We start from the raw sequence: 27,355 nt of genomic DNA on the forward strand, positions 1-27,355 counted from the left end.
CATAACCAGATCCAAGTTTGGACTTACAAGCCCGATTCACTGGCCTCCCAATTTGATGTCAAATCCCGGATGAGCCCCCAATTGTTACGTACCCCGTAACTGGGTCACTTACCAGCAAAGATAGAGAGTTCCGTTGAAGTCTGATGGTACTATTTTTAACAGTATTTATTGATAAAAATACACAAAATAATATCAATGCAAACATACAGATAATATACTTCGTCAATACTAAATCTAAAAGCGCGGGTGTAATAATCATCAATAAGTAATAGCTCTATCGTTGTCTAGGGGATAATGTATTGTCCGATGGAAATATAAAAGTCACTGTAGTTCATTCAAGCTGCAGCTTTTTGGTTGGAGAGAAAGGCGGGTTAAAACTTGCCCATTCCTTTTATGATGTCAATCCTTTGAGAGTCGTTGGGAGTTGATTTCCCCGTTGTTAGCTAAAAACCGTTCTCCCGTGGTAAAGGCCCACAGACTCCGGGGCAAATGGAAACGGACGCACGTGGCCTTTCCCCCCCTGGTTTTTGCTATTACGGGATCGTTAGCGTTTCTTCTGGTGCGTCTGAAGGGGCTGTTCCTCAGATCCTCTTTTATCCTGACTCACAGGGTCTCAGATGTCAATCAGGGTGGGATGATGCAATCCCTCCACCAACCCCCCCCCTCGGTTCATTGCCTGGGGGCTTCGATGCATCGTACAGGATTCAATACACAAGTCCGTCTCCAAGAGACAATAGCCGTTATCAATGGTTCCGCCTTTCGGAGGCCAGGACACATTCCAAACTCTTTGTGGATTCTGCATGTCTTTCTCTCATTTCCTGGGTCTCCTGACTCGAATCAATAGCGATCCTGCCATTCTCAAAAAGGAGGGGGCCACGGGCGTGACATTAGCACTTATCGTACTTATCTTGTGCACACTACTCCAGGAATATATGAGATTTTCCTAAAAATCCGGGATTTTAATTATTTATGTTCAGACAGGCAAGGCCAATATTTATTGCCTGAGCTTATGTGGTGGTAATTGCCACAGCAGCGATGGTACCATTGGGTAGGGAGCCCCAGGGTTTGGACTCAGCAAGTGTGAAGGAATGGCTGCATATTTACAAGCTGGTGATACACAGAGGTGTCGTTCCCACATGCCTGTAGCCCGTGTGCTTCATGCCAGAGTTCACAGGCTTGGGTCATTTATCACAGAGAAACTTCTTTCAAATGCACTCTCCATGGATTCCTCAACAGTGAGATGTTCTTTCCAAAGTTATCCAGTGCCCACTGTGTTCAACGCTCCACCGAAATCTGCCACAGCGTCTGCAGTTTCATTTCTGTGTCTTCGTGCCACCCAGTGGGACTCGAGATGTTTAACTGCCTTAGCCAACACTTTGCATGTTTTGTGTCTGGTGTGGGAGGAAGTCAGCCTGAAAATGATGTCAGTGATTTCGGAACTGATTCTGATTTTACCTGCTTGTGTGCTCGAAAGTCCAGAGAATGGGCGATATCTTCCCTTCCACAACTTGTTTGCAAGAGCAAAGTTTCGTTCTTTTGATGTCCGCAATGCATGATTGAGTGGAGCTGCTGGGAATGTCGAGGCCGATGTGACCCAGACTGTGTGGCCACAATCCAGCCCGGTACGAGAAAACGGATTCACTAAATCCTCCTCAGTAACTCTGCTGCTCCACAGATCCCAGAAAAAAACTCCAAGCCTCTCAAACGAGCAGCAACGCTTCTAACTCATCCGCTGTCACCCTCATCATTGATCAGAACAGCAGTCAAAGTGAAGTGCTTTTTGACAGTTGCTTCTCTTAAGTGTTAAGTTTGTGTTGTCATCAACAGCCACTAGAGGGTACTGACGGCAGTGTAATCACACCTCTTAGGTCCTGTCCCAACACTTCACTCTTACACTCCAGAATCCCATTTGTGTCACACACATACACAAATAAAACAACACACAGACACAGACATGCACACCGCACTCTCAGACACCAGCTCCTCCATCACAAACACGTACCACTCACCCACACTTGCACAAACACAAGTGGACACACACTCATACACACACTAAAATGTACACAAATGCAAACACACACACACACACACTCTCTCAAGCACCAGCTCCCCCATCACCCACACAGAACGCTGTTTGGAGATTTTCACCCCCTTCTGTGGAATAGGGCTGAGGCGCAGCAAATGTAAGTTCCATCACAACACAAAAGCCTAGAGAGGCTCTGCCCCATTAGGAAAAGGATATTCCATGCCTATTGGTGTCTAAGCTTCTGTCTCATTTATCAGTAACCATCAGGTTTCCCAGAGTAGAGTGGTCAGTGCATTGGAGGCAGTGGGGTAACTGACAGTGCAGATTGTCTTTCTCTGAGCTTGGTCTGCAGGTGAACAGGGAGCTTCCTGCTATTTCGCCAACAAAGGTACATTCTGCCTACCCTTCCCACCATCCTCAGGTCCGCTGTGGTAAAGGATGGAGCAATGATTAGTGCAAGAGGCACTGATGGAAGGGAAAATCCTCCTCTTCTACAGGTCACATGAAGCTATTGTGGAAAGTGAGGCTTGAAAACTGTGCAGGTAAATGCATTATTGTGGATTTTTAAAAAAAACAGCAGATCAATTCTGAGGGTCATCTCATCAATTAATCACATCTCTGCTCGATGAGGCCCCAATGATTCTGTGTCTTTACTGTCAGCCACTGATGGGAAATGAGGTGATTCTGTGGTAACAAGATGTTGAGGACTTGATAAATCCCAATTTCTGGAATTGTGCAATGAACTCTCAGCCAACAGTTGCAAGTTGTGTGGATCGCTGACATTGTCTCCATCTCTCTCTTTCTCTCTCTTTCCCTTTCTTTTCCTTCCTCTTCCCTACCCTCTCCCTGAAATATCTCAAAACAGCAGAACATCTGGGAATAGAATTCATGGGTATGGACTCTCAGCTCTAGATGTACTCTCTCTGTGTGCATGTCAATCCTCTGATTTGCTGCTTTCTCCCGTTGTATTTCTCCAGGTTTTTGTCTGTGTTGTTATCTGAGTGGCTGCATCTCTGTGTGCATGCTCCCGTCTCCCTGTTACCTCTGTCCTTGCTTGCTCTGCTCCATCTTCCTGCCTCGATTCGGCCCGTGTCTCCATCTGAGTCAGCGTCCGGCTGTGTTGCTCATCCAACATTAGTCTGGTGTGATGAGTGCCCCTCCCCGAGCTGTCCATCTGCGTGCTCTGCCCCAAACTCTATCAGCTGGTGGGATTCCCTCTCTCTCTGAAGCTTTGTGAGTGTTGGCTTCAGAAAGGGCAATGTCGATGAGCATTCAATCCGACACGGACCCTGTCCCGGTTCTGCCGATTTCATGTTTTGTTGCCATTCATCACTCCTTTCCTGTCTCCCACGCAGTGTGTCCGTGTCAATCCACTCACGGCATTGACACTTCCATGCCTTGATGTTGGGTTTCGGGAGTTTGATGGAGTCACGAGGGAGGATTTCAACAGTCCTCTGAATTGGATAGTAGAGGTATCAGTCGTACATTCACAGGCACAGAGTCCACCAGGAAAATGGCATCTCCATACCAGAGGCCAGAGATTTTTCACAAGGCTCCATGGCAGGAGACTCAAGTGGTGTTTCTGCCTATTGAGGCTGAGAATTTCTGCAGAAGATTAGTTTAAAGCTTCGATAAATCAGTCAAGTAATCGCAGACTCAACATCATCAACATTTCCCTGACATCCAGATTGGCCGACCCTTCAGCATCAACACTGAACACACATTCTGACCCCACACACCGACCCTTCGCCCATACTTAAACAACACAATGGCCCCAAATTCACTGAACACACACTCTTGACTGCACCCACTGACCCTTCACCAACACAGAACCCAAACACTGACCCCACACTCTGACCCGTCACCAGATCTGAACCCGCACTCTGACCCCACCCACCAGCGTTTCACCAACTTTGAACCCACACTCTGATCCCATACACTGACCACATACTCTGACCCCAGACCTCAGCCCTCCACCAACACTAAACTCACACTCTGACTCGACACACCAACCCCAAAAGTACCGAACCTGCACTCTGACCCCACACACTGACCCCAAATTCACTGAACACACACACTGACACTTCACCAACTTTGAGCCCACACTCTGACCCCTCGCACCAACCCCAACACTGACCCCAATTTCACTGAACCCACACTGACCCCTCACACCGACCCTTCAACAACCCTGAACCCACACTCTGTCCCCTGACACCAACCCTTCAGCAACACTGACCCCAACTTCAGTGAACTCACACTCTGACCCCATCCTGACCCCAGCTTTTTGTGTGGCTGCTACTTTTTCTCCAAGTGTTTATTCAAATCCCTTTCAAAGGTTTCCATTGCGTATAAATCCATTGGTCAATCACTGTTGGTATCACATCCCAACCACTTACTCGCTGAAATAATTGTACTTCCTATTGTCTCAGGTTATTTTATTGGTCATCTTTAACCTGCACCTGTCTGTGAACAGCCCTTCAGCCTCTGCAGACAGCTTTTTGAAATACTTCCTGAGTTTGAAAAGAAACTATATCAAATCTCCCTTTTACCTTGCCCAGAACAATTAGTGTCCCTCTACTCTCCACATCACTGGTCCCAAAGCGCTGTATCCATTCACTTTATAGCCTCACTCCACAGTTCAAAGATTTGAGCAGAAGCACTCCCAGGCCGCTGGTTCTGCTGCCTACTTGGAAATGTACCATCTGGGTTTCTGGTATTTATCCCCACACGGGTTCACACCACAGCATTAAAGTTCTCTTATCACATTCGTCCCTTCCACCTGCACTCTCTGGAAATCACTGTCACAGAGTCCTACAGCACACACTTGGGCCCTTCAGCCTACCATTTCCATGGTGACCATCATTTACCAGAACCTGCTCCATGGCCTACTGCGCCTCACCATCTTCCTCACTCTTTACCACACTATCGAGCTTTGGTCCTTCAGCAAATTTTGGAGTGGTTACCCTGCACGCCCAGATTTAACTGATCCATGCCATAGGGCAATGGTTCAGGTGCCAAGCCTTGAAACATGGCCAAACGCCAACCTCCCAACCTGAGAAAGCAACTGACAATGATCATTCCCCAATTCCAGTTGCAAAGCCAGTATTATACCCGTGCTCCTTTCATTCCCAGGGCTTCAGTTTTGCTAACGAGCATCTGATCTGATGCCTCTGGAACCACATATACACAAAGGCTAGAATCTGCATCAGCTTTGTCTGTGACCAGTCAGCAGTCAGTATTTGGCCACCACATATATCTGTCCCCTCCCCTTCATTAGTGTGTGCTTACACGGCGGTAATTAACTGTTACACAGATTAATATTTCTGAAAGCTTGCAATTATTCATTTTAAGCCGTCCACCCTGTGATTACTAGGTTAATCTCTGTCCTTCTCTGTGTTACATTTGCAATCCTTAGAGTGAACAGAAGTGTAAAATAACATTTAGTATTTATCTCAACAACTCCTCTGCTTCCTCTAATAGATCAGAATTTTAGTCCCTAATCACCACTACCACCATCTGATAAACCATTGATTGATTATGCTGCTGCAGATTTGAATGCCTCTTTATGCAAACTGCTAATTTATTCCTGCACTGACTCTTTGCCCCTCTAATATTATCTTTTGGTTCTGCCCCTTTATTCACCCTGATTCCCTCTCTTTGTTATCAAGCTTTGTCACCCTTTGTCATCCAGTTGTCTCCGAGTCACAGAATTATACAGTATAGAAACAGGCCCTTCAGCCCATCAAATCTGTGCCAACTATCAAGCAGTCATTTACACCAATCCTATTTCATTCTTCTCACATTCCCATCATCTACCCTGGATTATTCTGCACACCTTCACACCAGGGGCAACTAACATACCTCCCAAGGCAACACACATAAAATGTTGCAGGAACTCAGCAGGGCAGCGGGCATCTATGGAAATGGATAAGCAGCCGACGTTTTGGTCCGAGACACTTCTTCAGGACTGGAAAGAGGAGGGGAGGGAGAGGGGTTGTTTTTATATACCAGAAGGAGAAATTGGTATTCATGTCATCCAGCTAGAGGCTAACCATACAGAATCTATGATGTTGCTCCTTCACAATGAGGTGGCCTCATCGTGGTACAAGACCGACATGTCAGAACGGGAATGGGAATCAGAATTAAAATGTTTGGCCACCGGGAAGTTCCACTTTTTCCCTATTCTCCCCTCTTCTATTCTCCACTGTGGCCTCCTCCTCCTCTTCTCACCTGTCTATCATGTTCCCCTTGGTTCCCTCCTCCCACCCTTTCTCCAATGGTCCACTCTCTCCTCTCCTATCAGATTCCTTCCTCTCCAACCCTTCACCTATCACCTTCCAGCCATCCTCCTTCCCCTGCCCCCTTTTTATTCTGGTGTCTTCCCCCTTTCTTTCCAGTCCTGAAGAAAGGCTTTGGCTCAAAACGTTTATTCATTTCCATAGATGCTACCTGACATGCTGAGCTCCTCCAGCATTTTGTGCATGTTGCTTTGGTTTTCGAGCATCTGCAGATTTTCTCCACATTATTGGAAGGTGGGAGGAAAGCCGGGCTTCTGGGGAAACCCCTGATCACAGTGGGAATGTGCAAACTCCCGTCCTAACCTGGACCCTGATTACATGGCTCAGTTCTGGGTCCCCCCAGGACATTGGCTCACCTCCTGGCCTGACCTTGTAACCCCATCAAAGCCCAGAGTTTGCCTGATCTCGCATTGAACCCACAGGGCAACACTGAATAAAGGCCCAGCTTTGCTTTTAGTGGATGTGTGATTTTTATCAAGAGACCCCTTTCGCTGAGGTTAGAGGTTGAAGAGATTGAGCCCATTCTCTCAATCCATCAGCCCCCAGGTTACATCCACGGATTGCCAGGACACCGCAAATGGGAATAATCCCTGAGGAGATTCCTTATGATGCTTTTAAACCTTGCAATAAGCAAAAGATGAAGCTTCAGGTTGGAGAGATTGGCCCATCAATCACACAAACATACATGCACGCACACACGTACAAACACATGCAGTCACACCTGCATGTACACACACATATATACAGACACACAAAAGAACGCAAGAAGATTCGCATATATACATGTGCACACACGCGCATACAGAGACATACACATGTATACACATCTGCATTTACACACACACGTGCAAGTACACACATACAAATGTGCACTCATACAAACAGAAATGCAAACGTGAATCCACACGAAACAGCCATGTTAATGGACTTCTTGTGAAATCATGTACCTACAGGCAGACGTACATGACCGCGAGCACATACAGACCAGTGTGACTAATGTCGAGTCTTCCTGCCTGTGTTTGTACCCACAGAAAGCGAAGATATGTACCAGCGACAGATCATGTCAATAACCTGCATCACGATCGGACTGACGGTGGTCGGGATGCTCTGCGTGGTTCTTTACTTTAAAACAAAGTAAGACCTATCCACCGAATTTCTGTCACTTTTAACATTTCCCTCACCCTCGGATAGGTCCAGCATAGCTTCCTTCCTCAGCTGCCAAGTGATTTTTTGTTATAGTATGGTCCCTTGCTCATGGGGAGCCCGGTCTCTAGGCTCAGTCCAAAGGCTGTGAGTTCAGGTCCCACCCCAGGACCCAGAGCTCCGAACATAGGCTGGCACTCCCGGTGCAATACAAAGGGGATGTCGAGGTTGGAGATGGGCAAAGAAATTATCATACAGAAGGAGCCCTCCACTGTCAGGGGGACGACTAAGCAGCTATCATGAGTCAGTTCTAGACACAAAACACTGGCCCTCATTGGGACAGCAAGGTCAGTGTTGAGTTTCTAGGCATATACCCAAGTACATGTATGTACAGGAGCAATAAATAGCTTTCCTGCAGCAGTATCACATGCACAAAGCACCATACTAGGAGCATTCATTAGAAAAGCACTAATTATACATATTTTTTTAAAAGGACACAGTTAGAAGAAAGTCTATTTTCCTGCAATAATGCAGCTGTAATGAAGAGATTGGGGATTTTCCCATTCGTTCAAGAACTGAATGGTTGAAGGGAAGTAGCTGTTCTTGAACCTGGTGGTGTGGGACTTCAGGTTTTGGTACTTCCTGCCTGCTGGTAGCTGTGCGAAGGTGGCATGGCCCAGATGGTGGGGATCTTTGATGATAGATGCAGCCAACTCGAGGTGGCACCTCCTGCTGGTGTGCCCATGACTTCTCATGCAGCTTCGTATATTTCTGCATTTTCGAACGAGTCTGGATGTGGATCCCGGAGACCCTGACTCGCCTTAGGGAAGAGATTTCTCAATGGACAGTGAGTTCCACACACTGTGACACCCACTGGAGTACAAGCTCAATGGATAGTGACTTTCCGTCTAGTGTGGGCTACCACTGAGCCCTCACCCGATCTTTGTCCGCACTGTTTCTGTCGTGACTCACGAAGGACTGGACCCAGGTACGGAGCGACAGCAGGATCCCCAGGAAGAGAGGGGAGCAAGAGGTTAAACATCGGAATACCAACGGAGCCTCTGAGGAGCGACTGAGTGACACGGCGAGACAATTCCTTCTCTCCAACACAATGACCACACTCAGGCACTGAATGAGAGCCCTCTTTAAATAATCCTAGACTGCGGGAAAACAAGTAACTTGACGAGATCAAACCAAAAACACAAGGGCTTATCAACTCCAGTTAAGGTACTGATTACAGGTGCTCAAAACCCTAGAAGCTCAGTACTCTACGGCAAGCCTCAGGGCTCACGACAGTCTCACCCTGATACACAGAGTCACACGTATCTTTGAGAATTTTCCCTCGCCAATCTCAGTGTAGCTGCTGCTCCTTGGCTGAGTCTAGAGATATTCTAAGTTGCCTGCTCCATTCCGGGACTTTTCCTCGTGCCCAAGACCAGAATGAATGCAGTACCTGCACTATTAATTTTGAAAATCCAAGCCATTTAGTTGATAAACTATCAGATCATAGGCAGAGTTCTCTTGAAATCATGGCTCTGACAAACTCATTTCTGTTTAGGCCTGGCCATCTATCGAAGCTGCTGTCATAATCAGTTTTACAGTTGGATGCAATAACAGGGAGAAAGATAATTAAATTTAATTAAAACATTGGCGTGCAGGTTACTGCAGTAGTAAAACTCCTCATTGAAACGAAAGGCGGCGGCTCTCTGGAAAGACAACGGTATTTCAAAGCTGATTTGCTCCGCACACAGGACAATAACGACTGTGGTCACTTGCAAAGTATTTTCACCCTGGGCTTGAAGGACTTGGAGCACAAATTCTGCGCTCTAGAGGCCACACACCCACACAGGGCGGGCCGTAGTAGCACCTCGTTCAGGATGGCCGTCGTAGTGAATATCTTTAATGGGTTCTGATTTGTCATCCTGTCCAGATCACTGGAGATTTGAAAGTACAGCCAACCAAATTTGAGCAGATGTTGCAGAATGACTAAGAGTACGCAAATCAGTTTCTCCTTGTTAGATCAAAGCTGACTCGTTATCCTGCCTATTTGCTCTGCACGCTTGTGTGGAAATGTGTCTAATATCCTTCATCCATGGAAATCACCTCTAAGTAGTCTCTCCACCTATGGAAATTGGTCAAATTCCATTTGTCTGAGGGAATTAATCCAATCTCTCCAATTCTAGGGAGCAGTCCAATCCTTCGCCATCCATCACTCTTTCCCTGGGAGCATGTCCAGGCATTTCAGTACATGGAAATCTGGCCAAACTTCTTCATCCGTAGCAATCAGTCAAATCCCCTCTATCACTGGGATTGAGGTCAATCTCCTCCAACCCTGGGAATTGGCTGATCTCCTCTACCGATGGGTTTTGATGCAACGATGAAGTGACTGAGTGGGACAGCCTTCCCATCACGGCTGCTGCCCATGGTTCCCTGGACAGTACTGCCCCTTTTACCTAAAGCACACGGTCCTCAGTCGCTTTCACAGATGACCTCCTGTCGCCACCTTTCCCACTGCCAATCTCTTGCAACCATTTGCCCAACTCAGTTTTCCTTGTGGTGTCTTCTCTTCGCAGGCCCAGAAGATAATGTTTACTCTCTTCATAGAACACAGGATGGTACAGCAGACTAGAGGTCATTTGGCCCATGAGGTTGTGCTAAACCTTTAACGACTCCAAGATCAATCTAACCCTCCCTCCCACGCAGCCCTCCATTTTTCTACCGTCCGTCTGTGTGTTTGTAAGAGCCTCTTAAATGTCCCTAATGTATCTGCCTCTACCACCATTCCTGGCAGTGCACTCTACATACCCACCACTCTCTGGAAAAAAAACCTACCTCTGACCTACCCTATAGTTTCCTCCAGTAGCCTTAAAATTACGCCCCCTTGCATTAGAGTTTTATAGAGGTGCAATGTTACCATGCAGCTCTTGAACTCAGTCCCCTGACTGATGACGGCCGATGCACCAGGCGCCTACTTAACCACCCTATCAACTTGAATGGCAGCTTGGAGGACCCCAAGATCAAACAGCTACGAAACCTAGTATTAACCCTGTACGCTGCCTTCAGTTTCAAACTTCCAAAGTGTAGCTCTTCACACTTTTCCAGATGGAGCGATCAGATCACATTCATCTCCTCAAACAGTCCAATAGTTGGCATCCATTCTATTCGATGGAAATATTCGCAAAACAGCTTCCCAGTAAAGTTAAAGTTCCCTGTAGTGTTAATTTGGAGTGGCATATTTTCATCAGCTGACTTGTTTTTCTGAAATTTTTGTCATCTTCAAAATAGAATTTCAGCATTTTCTCTGCTTTTTATCAGCCATCATTGTAACATGAGTTGGTGGTCTCCCGACAGACCATGACGAGGTGCAATCTGTGGTAAAGCACTTTATTTTACAGCTCGGGTTACAAATCACAGAGACGCAGTTTCACTCCAGGGTTGCTAGGAGCAACGTCCTTGAGATTACTCCCAGTCTCCGGGGAAATCCTGAAGCCTTGGCAACCCAGCACTCTGAGCCTTAATGTCACTCACTGTAGGTGGTGCCAGGTTACTGGGCAAGGATCCTTTGCTGTGGGCTCGATCTCAAACCATGCCAGCGAGGAGGTATTGACACTTCCCACCTGCTGTTTAGTGCGCCAGTTTTTAATAATAAGAAAGAGATTTACATTTATCCGGAGCCCTTCCTCGCAGTGAATTACATTGGTAGCATGGTTACTGATGTTACTGAGCCAAACACAACAGGGGGTTGGCATATTGATTATGGGCACATCCCAGATCTCCCAGTGTTTTACCCCGTTGGATTCTATTCACTTTAAACCGTTCTCATACCTGCTGTTCTCACAGTTTTGAGCTGCTCTAAAAGGCTCTTTACACATTTTTAATGGCCTGAATTTTGAGGCCATTAACGATCCTTCACCAGTGTTAATTAACTAAGTGAAAAAAGGCTCAGTCAAATCTACAGAGAGTGCTGAGGTATGGGGGTCACCTGTTACCGAGTAATGGGGTGTCACCTGTTACCGAGGAGTGGGGGGGTCACCTGCTTACCAAGGTGTGGGGGTCACCTGTTACCAAGGTGTTGGGGTCACCTGTTACCGAGGAATGGGGGTCACCTGTTACCGAGGAGTGGGGGGGTCACCTGCTTACCAAGGTGTGGGGGTCACCTGTTACCAAGGTGTTGGGGTCACCTGTTACCGAGGAGTGGGGAGTCACCTGTTACCGAGGAGTGGTGGGATCACCTGCTTATCAAGGTGTGGGGTCACTTGTTACCAAGGAGTGGGGGGTCACCTCTTTACCAAGGTGTGGGGGGGTCACCTGCTTACCAAGGTGTGGGGGGTCACCTGCTTACCAAGGTGTGGGAGTCACCTGTTACCGAGGAGTGGGGAGTCACCTGTTACCAAGGAGTGGGGGGTCACCTGCTTACCAAGATGTGGGGGTCACCTGTTTACTAAGGTGTGGGTGTCACCTGTCTATCGAAGTGTGGGGGTCACCTGTTTACCAAGGTGTGGGTGTCACCTGCTTACCGAGGTGTGGGAGTCACCTGCTTACCAAGATGTGGGGGTCACCTGTTTACTAAGGTGTGGGTGTCACCTGTCTATCGGAGTGTGGGGGTCACCTGTTTACCAAGGTGTGGGGGGGTCACCTGTCTATCGAGGTGTGGGGGTCACCTGTTTACCAAGGTGTGGGTTTCAAAGGTACATTTAATGTCAGAGAAACGTATAGAATATACATCCTGAAATTCTTTTACTTCACAACCATCCAAGAAAACAGAGGAGTGCCCCAAAGAATGAACGACAGTTAAATGTTAGAACCCCAAAGCCCCCCCAGCTCCCCCCTCCCACACACAAACAGCAGCAAAGCAATGACCCCCCCCTCCCTCACCAGCAAAAAAGCATCTGCACCCTCCACCGAGCACTCAAGCGTGCAGCAAAGCATCAATAAAGACACAGACGTGCAGTACCCCCAAGACTACTCGTTCAGCCGGTAATTGCACACAGGCAGCTCTGGAGGTCAGGATTGAACGTGGGTTGCCAGAGCAGGGAGGCAGCAGACTAACTGTTGTGTCGTCATGGCTACTTCATTTCCCCAGTGACCTGACAGTCCTTTGCTCCATTGGGCAATGCTGGTCAGGAAGGACCGGTGCCATTTTGTGTGCTGCGAGCAAGGCTCGTGGTTTAGCAGACAGGGTGACCGTCTCCCTTCCACCCAGTGCGAGTTTGCAGCATACATAGTAATCACTGCTCGGAGGCTAACGGATGAAGTTTGCCGGGTGTGAAGATGATCTCTGTTTTATCAGAAAACAAAGGCAGAAGCTTCGTGATCAAAGCAAGGAGATTCGCTTTGCAAAAAGTTACAGTCTGAACACCAGTGAAGTGAGGAGACCGGACAGTCCTCGTCAGAACGTCTTACCCCTGGAGAAGGTAAGCAGCTGGCAACTGGGCCAAGGCAGCTACTTTGAAGGTGATTGAGGCAAGTAGGCTTTGTTAGTACAGCATCTCGTTTTCCAACTGGGTGCACTACAGGCTTCCCAACTCTCTGACTTCTGATCACTTCCTTGTGTCTGTCTATATTGGGGTTGTTTTTTCCCCAGTCTGTGACATTGGCTCAGTCCTTTTTTCTTCCTTTTCTATACTACACCCTGACTTGCTATTTGCAAGCATCAGGCTCCCTTGTCATCCTCCAACTGCCCCACTAACAACTTCTCCTCCAGCCTCCCCCGTCAGAGAAATTCCATAAAGGCAAGCTGGAATTCCAGAGCATTACACACAAAATGCTGCAAGAATTCAGCCTGTCAGGTGTCTGTGGAGGGTTGTAAACAGTTAACTTTTTAGGCTGAGACCCTTCATCAGGGCTGATCAAGTCCTGTTGCAGGGAAATTCCAGTTCCACTTTACTGACGTTTTCTCTCCTTTCCAGTTCTGGACTCGGGTCATCAACCTGAAACATTAACCCTGTTTGTCTCTCCACAGACGCTGCCTGTCCTGCTGAGGGTTTCCAGCGTTTCCAGTTCTTGTTTCCAATTTCCAGCGCCTGTATTTCTTTTTAACTCCAGTTTTCGTGCCCCTGGACGGGTTCAGTGAGATGTTGCCAGGAGCAACACGTTGTGTGAGCGCCACCACCATGCATGCTCAGCTCCTGAGTTCAGTGGCAGAAGGGACTGGCCTACTGCCTCCCCCGATCCAAAGAGGGAGCAGGGCCGACACCTTTAGAGCATTTTAACAGCTGGCTCCATTTTATTTATGGACGTGAACACAGTCAGAGTACTCATCCAGTTAACCTAGATTAGCTTGTGGGATCACAGAAAGGTATGGCAGAGAATGAGGCCATTCGGTCTATCATGGTCATTCTGGCACCCTTCATCTAATTCCACTAAGAGTTTGCAAACATTTATAATTGAGGAAGATCCCAGTCTATGCAGGGTGGAGGAAATTGGTATTAGTGTTGCAGGAAGTCCTAATGATCATCCCCTGCTGAGAGATTCTTATTTTGTTACTGTGAGGACAGTCTCCTGCTCCTTGGTGATGCCACTGGAAGGCTCCTGACACAGCACGGCTCTCGGTAAGGTGCTTGCAGACCCTGAGGTGATGTTTCTCTTCTTTTCAGTACACAAAGCCTGATGCCAACGTGGTGGAGAATCAGCGCAAGGTTCTGGAATCGCAGTTCTCAGCTGCCGGGTCGTCCCCAGCCAAATCCTCGCCTTCACAAAAATCAGTGGGGAAACCACAGAGGTAAATCGATGCGGAAAAATTCCAGCCAAACTCTGCTCAGCGTTACCGTCAGGGAAAGAGATGGTGTTCAATATGGATTTACGGCGTGCTCCACTGCCTCCACTGTGAACCCAGGTCCTCCACTTGCCAGGGAGGACCATCTGAAAACCCAAGCACACCACATACATTTTCCATTCTACCACATGCATCCTCAAAAGTACAAAGGTTTGTAAAAGCACAAGTCAGAAGTTGAGTTTACTGTCATATGGACAAACGTGTGCACAGGGGTGAAGAAGTCGTACTTGCAGCAGTACCAGGAGCATCAAATATACAATATTTCCAAGAAAAACGTAAACTAAACATAAATTATACATTTATTATTTAACATTTTAAATTATTCCCATTTATCAATCTATGTTAACTTCATCTCTCTGATACTTTTTAAGTATCCTGTTAACAGCTTCTGTATACTAGACTTTGCAGATCCCTGATACCAGATGTTAGTAAACCCATTTATATTTCCGTATTCTATCTCCTCTTCCTTTTCTATGTTAGAACTACATATACACGATTATTTGGGGTATTGATACAGTTAATGCAAGCAGGCTTTTTCCTCTGGGGTTGGGTGAGACCAGAACAAGATGAATGAGGTGCCAGCGAAGTGGTGAATGCCGGCATAATTGAAACGTTTAAGAGAGGTTTGGGTAAGTACCTGGATAGGAAGGGTATGAAGGACTATGGTCCGGGTGTGGTTTGATGGTACTAGACAGAACAACAGTCCAGCATGCACTAGATGGGCTGAAGGGCTTGTTTCTGTGCTGTGGTGCTCCATGACTCTGTGTCTCTCCAATTGTCACCCTCCATTCTACAAGAAAAGTTCAATAATCAATAGAATTGTGGAAGGTAACAGCCAATGAGTCGATTATTTCTGTGCACAAGTATTTTAGTAAGCTGCAATGCAGATTGTCAGGTGCTGGGGATTTATTTTTCCAATGCTACCAACTTCTCTAGGAGTACTTTTTTTCACGATACTTTTTCTCCAGTATTCTTCTTCATTAGTTTCTAACTACCCAAGCATTTCCAGGCAGTTTCTTATTGTCCTTTTCCATGAAAACAGGACCAAAGTTTTCATTTTATTGCTCTGCCATTTGTTTGTTCCATTTCTCCCATTTCTAACAGAATAAATCTGCTTCTGTTTTCACTAACTGTTAACATACTTGTGGAGTGTTTTTATGTCCCTTTTGCACGTTTATTCTCACATTTCTGTTTACTTAGTTAATCTTTTGGTTCATCTTTTCTGAACCACTCCCAATTCTCAGGCCTCCAATTTTTTTTCCTCTGGCTACTTCATACATCTCCAATTTGGATCCATGGATCTAACATTCTCCTTGAGATGTTGACTGTAGTTATGAAGAGAGATTTGATTAGTGGGCTTTCAGCTCGGAGTCACAGCCTTGATGGTCTCCGTGTCATCCTGAATGTTGCTTCTCTACTTTGGGTTTCCAAGAAGCAGTGGGACTGCTGCATTTCTTGGAGTCCGTCTTATTTCCTGTACACTCCCGGTAATCTATTCTCGTGACAGGCCTCAGGTCAGTGGGCCTGCTTTGGGTATCTGGTGTTAGGCACGCACCCAACATTATCAGCCCAGAAGCTCTCACTAAAAGTTGACACCATCTCCCATATACTTCCTGTAACAGGGTGGCCAAAACTGTACACAATATTCCAAAAACAGCCCCACCAATATCTTGTACAACTGTAACAGAAAGTCCCAACTCCTACACTCAGTGCCCTGACTGATGAAAGCCAGCATGCCAAACACCTTCTTCAACACCTTGAATATACGTCCACGTGATGTCCTTTTCAAGGGACCACATGCTTGTTCTCCTTGAGGACAGGCATCTGTTATGCCTGATAGGTGATGAGTTTTGAGCTGAGTCTGAAGTCAGGATCTTCAAATACCCCATTCCTCAATTGACCAAAGTCTGTGCTGGTGTAGAACGTGTAGATCTATTATTAATGAACGCCAAGCGTTAGATCCCAAAATAAGGGAGTTGGTCCAGGCTCTCCGAGATCTCGCTGTCAACTGATATGTTGAAGGGTAGGTTGGTACAGTAGGACAAGTTGGAAGTGGACCTTGTTTTTGAAGGTGTTGAGTTTGAGACCACTGTTGCAGGGAAGCAGGATCACAGATTTGGTCAGTGAGACAGAAGACATTGATTATGACTAAGCACATTACCAATTTATTTACAGACAAACAGGAAAACCTTAGACCAAACATCTAAGTACTCCTCTAAATATTGAAAGCTATGACACTAAACATTCAGTTACACAACTACAAAAGTAAACATTCAACCAACACTTAGCTAAGTGTGCATGTGGGCCCTCCTGCATCTGCAGCACACTTCCCCAGTGGTCTGTCAGCACTGGTCGTGACCTCAGTGTGAAGTGGATGCCCTGGAGACAAAGGAAAGCCAGCGAGTCTCTCGCACGTGCTACCCTTATACCCCTGGCACCTGGAACCAGACACTGGTGCCATGGCGCGCAAGGCAACCAACGGCTACGTCCTTCAAACGAGTCAATTCATGACTGGCACAGTGAAGGCAACTACACTAACCCTTCACATTACAACCAATCTCTGGCTTATTGCTATGCGAGGGCGAATAATTCAGTGATGACTCAGAGCTCATCCTCTGACAATAGACAATAGGTGCAGGAGTAGGCCATTCGGCCCTTCGAGCCAGCACCACCATTCAATGTGATCATGGCTGATCATCCACAATCAGTGCCCCGTTCCTGCCTTCTCCCCATATCCCTTCACTCCGCTATCTTTAAGAGCTCTATCTAACTCTTTCTTGAAAGCATCCAGAGAATTGGCCTCCACTGCCTTCTGAGGCAGAACATTCCATAGATCCACAACTCTCTGGGTGAAAAAGTTTTTCCTCAACTCTGTTCTAAATGGCCTACCCCTTATTCTTAAATTGTGGCCTCTGGTTCTGGACTCCCCCAACATCGGGAACATTTTTCCTGCCTCTAGCGTGTCCAATCCCTTAATAATCTTATATGTTTCAATCAGATCCCCTCTCATCCTTCTAAATTCCAGTGTACACAAGCCCAGTCGCTCCAATCTTTCAAAATATGACAGCCCCACCATCCCTATGTGAACCTACACTACACTCCCTCAATAACAAGAATATCCTTCCTCAAATTTGGAGACCAAAACTGAACACAATACTCCAGGTGTGGTCTCACCAGGGCCCTGTACAACTGCAGAAGGACCTCTTTGCTCCTATACTCAACTTTGTCAGTCAGGATTGGCAGCTGAGAATACCTACTAAGGTTGCCATGGGATGGAGTCATGGGAAGGGATGTCTTCCTTCCAACAGGCAGTAACTGTAAGAATCTCATTGGCCAACAGGTATTGCTCTTCCTCGTCTCTTAGCCAACGGCAGCTGGGCAGGATGTCGTCGAAGGTCAGCCCTCGCCCCTCGCCACCTCGACTCCACGGTTCGAAGAGTTCAGTTGGAGAAGTACAAGCCTCAAAGTCTCCCAGTACAAACGGCCAGATACAAGATCAACTCTCTTCAGCCAATGACTCGTTAGACAGCAAACGGTAGGAGCTGCCACAAGGAATCCATTCTGTGCTCTCAAGCATTTGGGATTATGTGTGGAAGCATGTGTATGAAAGTTTGTGCCAAATGCTGTGTATAAATAGATGTTTCAGTGTAGGGAAGAGGGTGTGTGTGTGTGTGTGTGTGTGTGTGTGTGTGTGTGTGTGTGTGTGTGTGTGTGTGTGTGTGTGTGTGTGTGTGTGTGTGTGTGTGTGTGTGTGTGTGTGTGTGTGTGTGTGTGTGTGTGTGTGTGTGTGTGTGTGTGTGTGTTTGCACGATACTGTGTGTGAATGTGCTTATGCGTATTTCTGATTGCTTCAGCCCTCCTGTGAAAGTGCAGGAGTATAACCGAATCTGACTCTATATCTCTGTGTGAATGAGTGCACAAGTCATTCTGTCAGTGTGGTTTCATGTACGACTGCTCATACATGCATGTATCCTGCTGCACGCATGCACGTGTGCAAATGTACATGCAGGGTGTGTGCTTGCGTGCACATACGTGTGTGTGTGTGTGCGTACGAGCGTGTGTGTGAGTGTGTGTGCGCACGCGTGTGTGTGTGAGAGAGCATGTGTGTGTGTGTGTGCATTTGTCTGTGAATGTACAGCTATACCTTCTTTATGCTTGAAGTTTTCTCCTTTGGCGTTTGATTCTCTGTCCATGGGTCCGTCTTCTTCCCTTTAGACCTGCAGCGACCTGTCGAAAACCCCCAGATGGTGCCCATGGGATGTGCCCTGCTGCCTCACACCGACATGTCCACCTGTGCACTTTGGAGCTCAGAGATAAAAGGGCGTCGCCGCAGTGCTGGGCGGCCTCGGTCCCCGTCACCCCGCTGATGGGGGAGAAGGGCTGCGTCCAGGTACAAGTGGAGAGCCAGGAATGCGGCTGCGCGGAGCACGAGCCGCACTCCTTCCCGAGCGTTAGCGCGCCCAACACCCCGCTCCACGTGGCCGAGGGTCAGCAAGTGGAGATGCTTCTTCAGACAGTGCAGCGGCAGATCCAGATCCTGGCTTTAGCCAGCCGGAAGCCGGAGGACTATGAACTGATCAACGAGTGCGAGGAGGCAGCCGGAGAAAACACAGCCTTCCTTCCCGTGGCTTTGGCCGAGGAGGTGCCATTCCTGCTGAAGAAGGAACAGTGCAGAGACTGTGACCTAGGGAAGTGACATTCTGCTGTTTTCATTGCATTGTGAACCTGGGTGCAAGAAACAAATATGAAAAAGGAGAATAATTTATATGCATTTATTTAAAGCATTTAATTAGAAACCAAATAGTCTGTTGCCCCCATAGTGGTTTATGGAAACTCTTTTGTATTGTTTGATCAGATAATGTTTCTTTATTTCTGGTGAAGATCCTAGTGCCTATTGTTCGCAGTGGGTGTGTATTGGGACGTGCTGTGTTTCACCAATATAACCTGGATTAACTCCCAGCATCTCCACCGCTGATACACCCAGGCCCCGGGCATTTCCACTGGCAGAGGCGAGGGTCGCAGGCTTTGGGATGAACCAGGCCGAAGGGCAATGGTACACCCACCAGTTGCGGGAACCCCTGCTAGAAACATTCAACACAGGCTTACCTATATGGCGTGCTGCTGGGGCCAGAGTGGGGTTAACCGCGGAGGCAAATTTCTAGCACAGCCACGTACTGGAACTGAACAATTCAACCATTAACGAACGCTCCGTGCCCCAGTCGTTGACCAAGGAAACCCCAGGTTAACAGCTGTGTGGTGCCGCTGTTGACTCTGGACACGTGTGTATGCTGCCTGGCCCTGGGAACCCAGCATTATAGCTGCGGTCTGCTGCTGCTGCCCCCAGGAGCCAGGATTAACAACTCTGAGCCCCTTCTGTCGACCTTGGTCACCTAGTGTACCAGCCGCGAGCCCCTGCTGTTGGCCAGTGAAATGTGGCCGCGGGGCTGTAGCTGGTTGTAATAGGTAGGGACGTTGGTACTGGTGCCCAGGGTTCCTCAGCTATGGGCACACAACTCCCACTGCCAGGAGACGACTCTCAGAGTTGCCCCTCAGTTGAGCAGATTTCAGAATGGGCCCCAAGTGTACACCGCTGGATGTGCTGCAGAGAACCAGGTGGTGGGTTGTCATGCCGTTCCAACGTAATTCCACATCGATCCAGAGCTGAGACCCAGAGCAGTGAAATGACGGCACTCCCACTGCACCCCACCCTTTCCCTCGGCTCCTCTCCCACTCCCCCTTCCCCACTGCTCCCCTCCACCTCCTCTGTCCATTCTACACACCTCACAAGGCAAGAAGCCCTAAGGAAGCAAGAGGCCAGCCACCTCACTAATGCCGCGTCAGGGTTACTGTGACTGCAGCCGGAGATCAGGGCCCATTCATCACACAACCTGGTGGAACCCATGGTGTACGAATTAAAAACAGTTTTAAAACTCTGTGGAGCCTCTTTGATTCTGCGTTGTCCTCTGAGGTAATGCACAAACAGGTTCGCCATCTCCAGAAGCTGGGTGGGGGGGCGACCTGCCCTCGTGAGCCTCTGCGGCCTGCGAGGTGGAGATACTGGTGGGAAAGAAGCTCCCAGATCTCGAGCTTTCAACCACGGAGGAAAAGCAGCATTTCCCAGCTCTCGGAGGGGACGCCTGGAAATGGTGTTCCGATACGCTTGCTGCTCCTGCTTGGTAACCGAGGGCATGCAGACTCAGATTTATTTACCACGTGCACATGGAGACATACGGTGAGATGTGTCGCTTGCGCAAGGTACCACTGCACCCATGGTTGTGCTGGGGGCAGCCCACAAGTGCTGACACACATCCTGACACCAGCGTAGCATGCCCACAGCGCTCGGCAGAGCTAATCCCACTTGGGCCGCAGCCTGCGGCGTCTTGGCAATTCAAGTGCTGAGCCAGATGTTTCCTAACAGTTCTGGCGGAGCTCCTGCCTCCAGCCACCTCTCAGGCAGTGTGTTCCAGATTGCTGCCACCCTGTGAGTGAAAAAAAGAAGCAGTGGCTCAGTTCCTCTCTTAGGTCTGTCACTCTTCACCAGAAAACTACAATCATCAGCCTTAGCATCTCTGTCATGGGGAAAAGTTTCTTACTATCTTTGCCTCTCATCGTCTTGCACGCATCAAGTCCTCCCCGCTCCAAAGAAAGCAAACTGAGCCTCTCCAGTCTCTCCTGAGAAGGTTCTGGTAAATTTCTTCTGCATCCTCCGCAGTACAATCACATTCAACCTCTTGTATATTGGCCTGCACATTCCATTCCAGCATTACCACACAAAATGCTGGAGGAACTCAGCTAGTCAGGTATCATTGGAACAAGTTTTCTGATGAAGGGTTTCTGCCCAAAATGTCAACATTTATTCCCCTCCATAGATGCTGTCTGATTTGCTGAGCTCCCCTAGCATTTTATGTGCATTGCTCTCTATTTCCAGCATCTTCATTACCTCTTGTGTTCTTACATTCTCTGGCCTGCTTAACAATGGCATGTGCCTCCTTCACCACCATATCTCCCTGTACTATCAGCTTCAGGAATCTTTGGACTTGCCTAGCATGGTCCCTCTGACCAGCCAAGCTCCCTGGAGCCCCACCATTCATGATATACACTCAGCGGCCACTTGCTCGTTAATGGAAATGTCTAATCAGCCAATCATGTAGCAGGAACTCAGTGCATAAAAGCAAGCAGACATGGTCATGGATTAATTGCTGTTCAGACCAAACATCAGAATGGGGAAGAAATGTGATCTAAGTGACTGACTGTGGAATGATTGTTGGTGCCAGATGGGGTGGTTTGAGTATTTCAGCAACCTCTGATCTCCTGGAAATTTAATGCACAACAGTCTCAAGAGCTCACAGAGAATGGTGTGAAAAACTGAAAAAACATCCAGTGAGCGGCAGATCTGTGAATGACAATGCCTTGTTAATGAGAGAGGTCAGTGGCCAGACTGGTTCAAGCTGACAGTAACTCAAATAACCTTGCGTCACAATGGTGGTGTGCAAAAGAATATCTCTGAGTGCACAACACATCAAACCTTGAGGCAGCTGGGCTACAGCAGCAGAAGACCACGAACACACACTCAGTCGCTGCTTTATTAGGTGCAGGTGGTACCGAATAAACTGGCTATTGAGTATGTGTCCCATCCTTATTTGACTCCCCCAGGGTACAGCACCTGACAGTTGTCAGGTGAAGGAACACGTTTAGGATGGTGGAGGGATTGCCAGTGAAGTGACCTGCATCGGCCTGGATGGCATTGAGCTCCGTCTGTAGCTGGTGCTGCATTCACCCAGGCAAGTGGTAGGTGTCCCGTCCCACTCCTGACTCGGGAAGATTTTGGAAAATCACCAGCTTATTGCAAAAGATTTGTTGATTGTACAGAATCCCTAATTACGTTTTTGGCTGTTGGTAAACCTGGACTCTGGTAATGTCTTTGAGCATCATGGGGAGTTGGTTAGATTCTGGCACGCTAGGGGTAGTTATTGAGTGGCAGATGTAGGGTACCGATGTCAGTTGATATATAGCAACACATGTGGGTCTAGTTCTTGCTGCAGGCAGGCATGGACTGGTTCAGTTTCTGAGGAAAGGGATTGAACTGTGCTCTGTTCGTAAGTTGGAAGGAGGGTAATGAATACTGCAGCAGGAACTCCCACTGGGCTGAGATGGCTGACCTTCAGTTGCTGGTATCATTCCTTAACACGGAAGACAGTTGCACTCAGCTAGCCAGCTTCTGGTTAACTGCACCCTCACCCTCTCTTTCCTTTCTCCTCCTGGTCTACCCACTTATTCCCACACTTACTCCACCCCAAAACCCTATTTCCACTCTTTCACCCTCTCCATCTGTCCATCATCTTCATACACCTCCCACAGATTCTCTTCCTTCACTACTCCCATCCGTTCTCCCCACTTCTCTCCCTTGACTATGTACTCCACCTTCTGCTCCTATCAGATTCCATCACCTTCAGCCCTCTGACAATTCAACCTATCCCAGCTCCTGTTGCTGTTTCCATTCTCCCCTCCCCCATCTCCTTTTCACTCCTCCTCACTGTGATCCACCTATCACTTGACAGATTGTAATCCAGCACTTCTTGGCTGCCTCTCTTCCATACTTTAGTCCAGATAATGGGTGTCAATTTGAAACGCCGACTGTTCGTTTCCCTCCACAAATGCTGCCTGACCTGCTGAGTTCCTCCAGCATCATGCACTTTGCTCCTATCCACATATATGCACAAGGGCTGTGATTAGTTTGGACCTGAGAAATCCAGGCATAATCTGTGATTATCAATGAGTGACTGCCATAGATAAATCTCCCGTCACTTTCTCAATCAATGAAAACAGACTGATGGCTGTTAATGTGTCTGATTGGATTTCTTGTTTCGTAAGCAGATACCTGAACAATCTTCCACCGCATCAGGTAAGTGCCAGAGATGGTATTCTCATGGAAGAGTTGAACTAGAAGCGTGGGTGAGTTTCAACAATGGATCTTCAGTGGTTCATCAGAATGGGGCAGCTGCTGATTAAGGTCCTGCACATCAAGGGACGATCGGGCAGAATTGGAGCAGCTCGTGCCAGTGACCCGGGTTCAATTCCGCCACTGTCTGTAAGGAGTTTGTATGTTCTCCCTGAGACAACATGGGTTTCCTTCCACACTCCAAAGATGTATGGGCCAATAGGTTAATTGGTCACATGGGTGTAGTTGGGCTGGAAGGGCCAGTTACTGTGCTGTCACTAATTAAAATACATAAAAGAATTTCTCACATTTCAACAACTTTTGATACATCCGATTGTCACAGACATTATCTGACACACTCAGTGCCTACTTTATTAGGCACACCTGCTCGTTAATACAAATATCTAATCAGCCAATCATCTGTCAGCAACCCAATGCATAAAAGCATGCAGACACGGTCAAGAGGTTCAGTTGTTGTTCAGAACAAATATCCGAAAGGGGAAGAAATGTGATCTAAGTGACTTTGACCGTGGAATGGCTGTTGGTGCCAAATGGGGTGGTTTGAGTACCTCAGAAACTGCTGATCTACTGGGATTTCCACACACAAGCTGTCTCCAGAGTTCACAGAGAATGGTGTGAAAAACAAAAAACTCCCAGTGAACAACAGCTCTGAGGGCGAAAACACCTTGTTAATGAGAGAGGTCAGAGGAGAACGCCAGACTGGTTCAACCTGATAGGAGGGTGACAGGAAATCAAATTACCATACATTACAACAGTGAATCTCTGAATGCAAAACACATTGAACCTTGAGGTGGACAGGCTAGAGCAGCAGAAGACTATGTGCATAACTTGTCAGTGATGAGTTTATTAGGAACACAATGAAGATTCACTGAGTGTAAATGGCTGAAGGCTGCCGTCTGTGATGGTACAATCATCACAGTGTCATCCAGGCACAAATTCTGGAGGAAGATTTTTGCAAATAATTCAGCCTTCCATGGCATCTATGGAATTCAACTTCAATCTGGGATTTAGAAATAAAACCATAAGAACATAAGAAATAGGAGTAGGAGTCGGCCATCTGGCCCATCGAGCCTGCTCCACCATTCAATAAGATCATGGCTGATCTGGCCATGGACTCATCTCCATCTACCTGCCTTTTCCCCATAACCCTTCATTCACCTGCTATGCAAAAATCTATCCAAACTTGTCTTAAATATTTTTATTGAAGTCGCCTCCACCGCTTCATGAGGTAGAGAATTCTACAGATTCACCACCTTCTGGGAAAAGTGGTTCCTCCTCATCTCCATCCTAAATCTACTCCCCCGAATCCTGAGGCTATGTCCCCTAGTTCTAGTCTCACCTAACCAGTGGAAACAACTTTGCTGCCTCTATATTATCTATCCCTTTCATTATTTTTTCTGTTTCTATAAGATCTCCTCTCATTCTTCTGAATTCCAGTGAGTACAGTCCCAGGCAACTCAATCTCTCTTTATAGTCTAACCCCCTCATCTCTGGAACCAACCTGGTGAACCTTGTCTGCATCGTCTCCAAAGCCAGTATATCCTTCTTCAAGACCAGAACTGCATGCAGTACTCCAGGTGCAGACTCACTAGTACCCTGTACATTTGCAGCACAACCTCTCTGCTCTTTCATTCAATCCCTCTAGCAATGAAGGCCAACATTCCATTTGCCATCTTGATAGCCTGCTGCACCTATAAACCAACCTTTTGTGATAAATGCACAAGCACTCCCAAGTCCCTTTTTCCTTCCAAAGTGGATGACCTCATTTACCAACATTGTACTCCATCAACCAGACCCTTACCCATTAACTTAACCTATCTATATCTCCCTGCAGACTCTCTGTATCTTCTGCACAATTTGCTTTTCCACTCAATTTAGTATTATCAGCAAACTTAGATACACTACACACGGTTTCCTCTTCCAGATCATTAATGAATATCATGAACAACTGTGGGCCCAGCACCGACCCCTGCGGCACACCGCCCACCACTGATTGCCAACCAGAGTAACACCCATGTATCCCAACTCTCTGCTTTCTGTTAGTTAACCTATCCTCTATCCATGCTAATACATCACCCCCAACTCTATGCATCCTTATGGATAAGTCTTTTATGTGGTACTATATCGAATGTCTTCTGGAAATCCAAGTAAATAATGTCTATCTGTTCCCCTCTATTCACTGCGCTTGTTATATACTCAAAGAACTCCAGTAAGTTTGTTAAACAGGACCTGCCTTTGCTGAATCCATGCTGCATCTTCCTAATGGATCCATTTCTTTTCAGATACCTCATTATTTCTTCTTTAATGATAGCTTCAAGCATTTTCCCAACTACAGATGTTAAATTAACTGTCCTAGAGATAACAACACAAAATGCTGGTGGAACACAGCAGGCCAGGCAGCATCTATAGGGAGAAGCGCTGTCGACGTTTCGGGCTGAGACCCTCCATCCTTTTATCTACATCCTTTTTTGAACAGTGGTGTGACATTCGTCATCTTCCAATCCGCCGGGACCTGCCCAGAGTCCAGAGAAATCAACTCAACATTAGTAACTATAACATTGTTGTAAAACCTGTATTGTTCACTTATGCATTTCAGGGGAGGAAACAGCTTTAGGGTGTTTTAAACTCAGAAGCAAAATCTCAGATTTTGAGACTCAAGCCCCATGTGATTGATTCTACAGCTGAGCAAACCCCTGATGTTTACTGCTTCAGATGAAGAATAAACCATAATATCGACCTTGCACCAAATTCAAACAGACCAAAGACCTTCGCAGCCCCGTCAAACTTGCAAAGAACTCCAGGGATCTGGAGCCTAAATTGGGCCAATTTCCCCATTGACTAATCATGCAATATCCTGACAAAGTCATATTTGCAGAGTTTTACCTGCAGGCAATGCACCAGATTCTCCAGTAGCATCCACAAGCACATCCTGCCAGGGCAAACCCACCAGAGGAGCCAGCGTGGTAAACCACAGCTGGGAAGGTATAGTCCTTGGAGCTCTCAATATTAATTACAACTCGGATGAAGTCCATGCTGTCAAGTCAAAGATGGGCATGGAAGTGACCACGTATCGTCCTCCTTCAGCCGATGCACCAGTACTCCTTCGTGGGAGAAGACTGGCAAGAAGCCTCTGTGCTATTCCATCCTCTCCAGCCTTTACGGTCCTGAAGGACGAGGGCAACAGATGCAAGATCCCCTGGAAGTGACTCAGCATCCTGATTTGGAAATATATTTCCAGTGTGTGGCAGGGTTAGAGACATTCCTGCAACAGGAGGCTGATTAAGGAACAATCTCTGCTCTTTTGAGAGTCCAATAATACAGAGAGCTCATGGTACAAGTGAATCTCTGGAAGTTTAGATGTACCACATCGGGTTTTTTTAAGAGTATTGATACTGAAGTTCCAGGGATGTGCTCTTTCCATGGGAGAATCACAATCATAATAGGTTCCAGCTCAATTTCCATCGATTGGAAAATCCAACCATCCTTTTGCCGGTCTCCCTTATAAATACATTCCAATTCCTGTATCAGGGATACTCAGGATGGCAACATTCCCTGTGCACATTCCAGGGGAATGAAGCAGGAGGTCCTGGAACCCCTGCCACTGGGCACAGGCAGAGCAACATGGTCTTCACATCGGATTGGGAAGTCTGCAGGGTAAACAAACTACTTACCCACATTCTTGTCTCTTCCTTCCTCCTAAACAACCCTTTAAAAATTTATATATCTTTTGTCAAACAACCAGGACAACTTGCAGGTTGTCCTTCACGACTTACTGCCAGCGTTGACTCACCTCCACCAGAATCCGACCATCTCCATGCCCGCCTTCGCCATGCCTGGTGGTGTACTGATTGTTCACCCACCCCCTCCCCCTGTCCCAACCCAATCCATCTCCCCCTATAAGTCACAGTCCTCCCCTGGTCCAATCTCAGACATGGACGTACAAAGCACACATGTGGACATGCACGTACGCAGGCACACGTATATAATGCACACAGGCAAAGGAAATTTCTGTGAGCCAAGCGCCTCCCATGGTGCGAATGGTTGGAGAATGATGCTGGGAATTAGAGATAAAAAGAAACCAACTACAGTATAAGTCAGCATGGAAATTATGTTTACAGTGTGATTATTAGATTAGAACATCACCATAGTAACCA

General features: G+C 47.3%; 1 protein-coding gene across 3 annotated transcripts in view; it reads left to right on the forward strand.

Annotated features, from left to right (window-relative positions):
- The window catches only part of LOC140714254 (pro-neuregulin-3, membrane-bound isoform-like), a 661,105-nt gene extending 640,930 nt beyond the window's left edge, over positions 1-20,175 (forward strand). Inside the window, exons 4-9 of one of the 3 annotated variants that reach the window (XM_073025309.1) lie at positions 2,895-2,918; positions 7,356-7,458; positions 12,758-12,881; positions 14,064-14,188; positions 17,583-17,777; positions 18,458-20,175. In XM_073025309.1, coding sequence (XP_072881410.1) covers positions 2,895-2,918; positions 7,356-7,458; positions 12,758-12,881; positions 14,064-14,188; positions 17,583-17,777; positions 18,458-18,938 — 1,052 coding nt within the window. In that variant the 3' untranslated portion in view covers positions 18,939-20,175. Of the gene's footprint in view, positions 1-2,891; positions 2,919-7,355; positions 7,459-12,757; positions 12,882-14,063; positions 14,189-17,582; positions 17,778-18,457 lie in introns of all 3 variants that reach the window. The other 2 variants (XM_073025308.1, XM_073025310.1) reach the window with 2 other exon arrangements.
- The last annotated feature ends 7,180 nt before the right edge of the window (positions 20,176-27,355 follow it).

This window comes from Hemitrygon akajei, chromosome 21 (assembly GCF_048418815.1).
Source record: "Hemitrygon akajei chromosome 21, sHemAka1.3, whole genome shotgun sequence".
NCBI lineage: Eukaryota > Metazoa > Chordata > Chondrichthyes > Myliobatiformes > Dasyatidae > Hemitrygon > Hemitrygon akajei.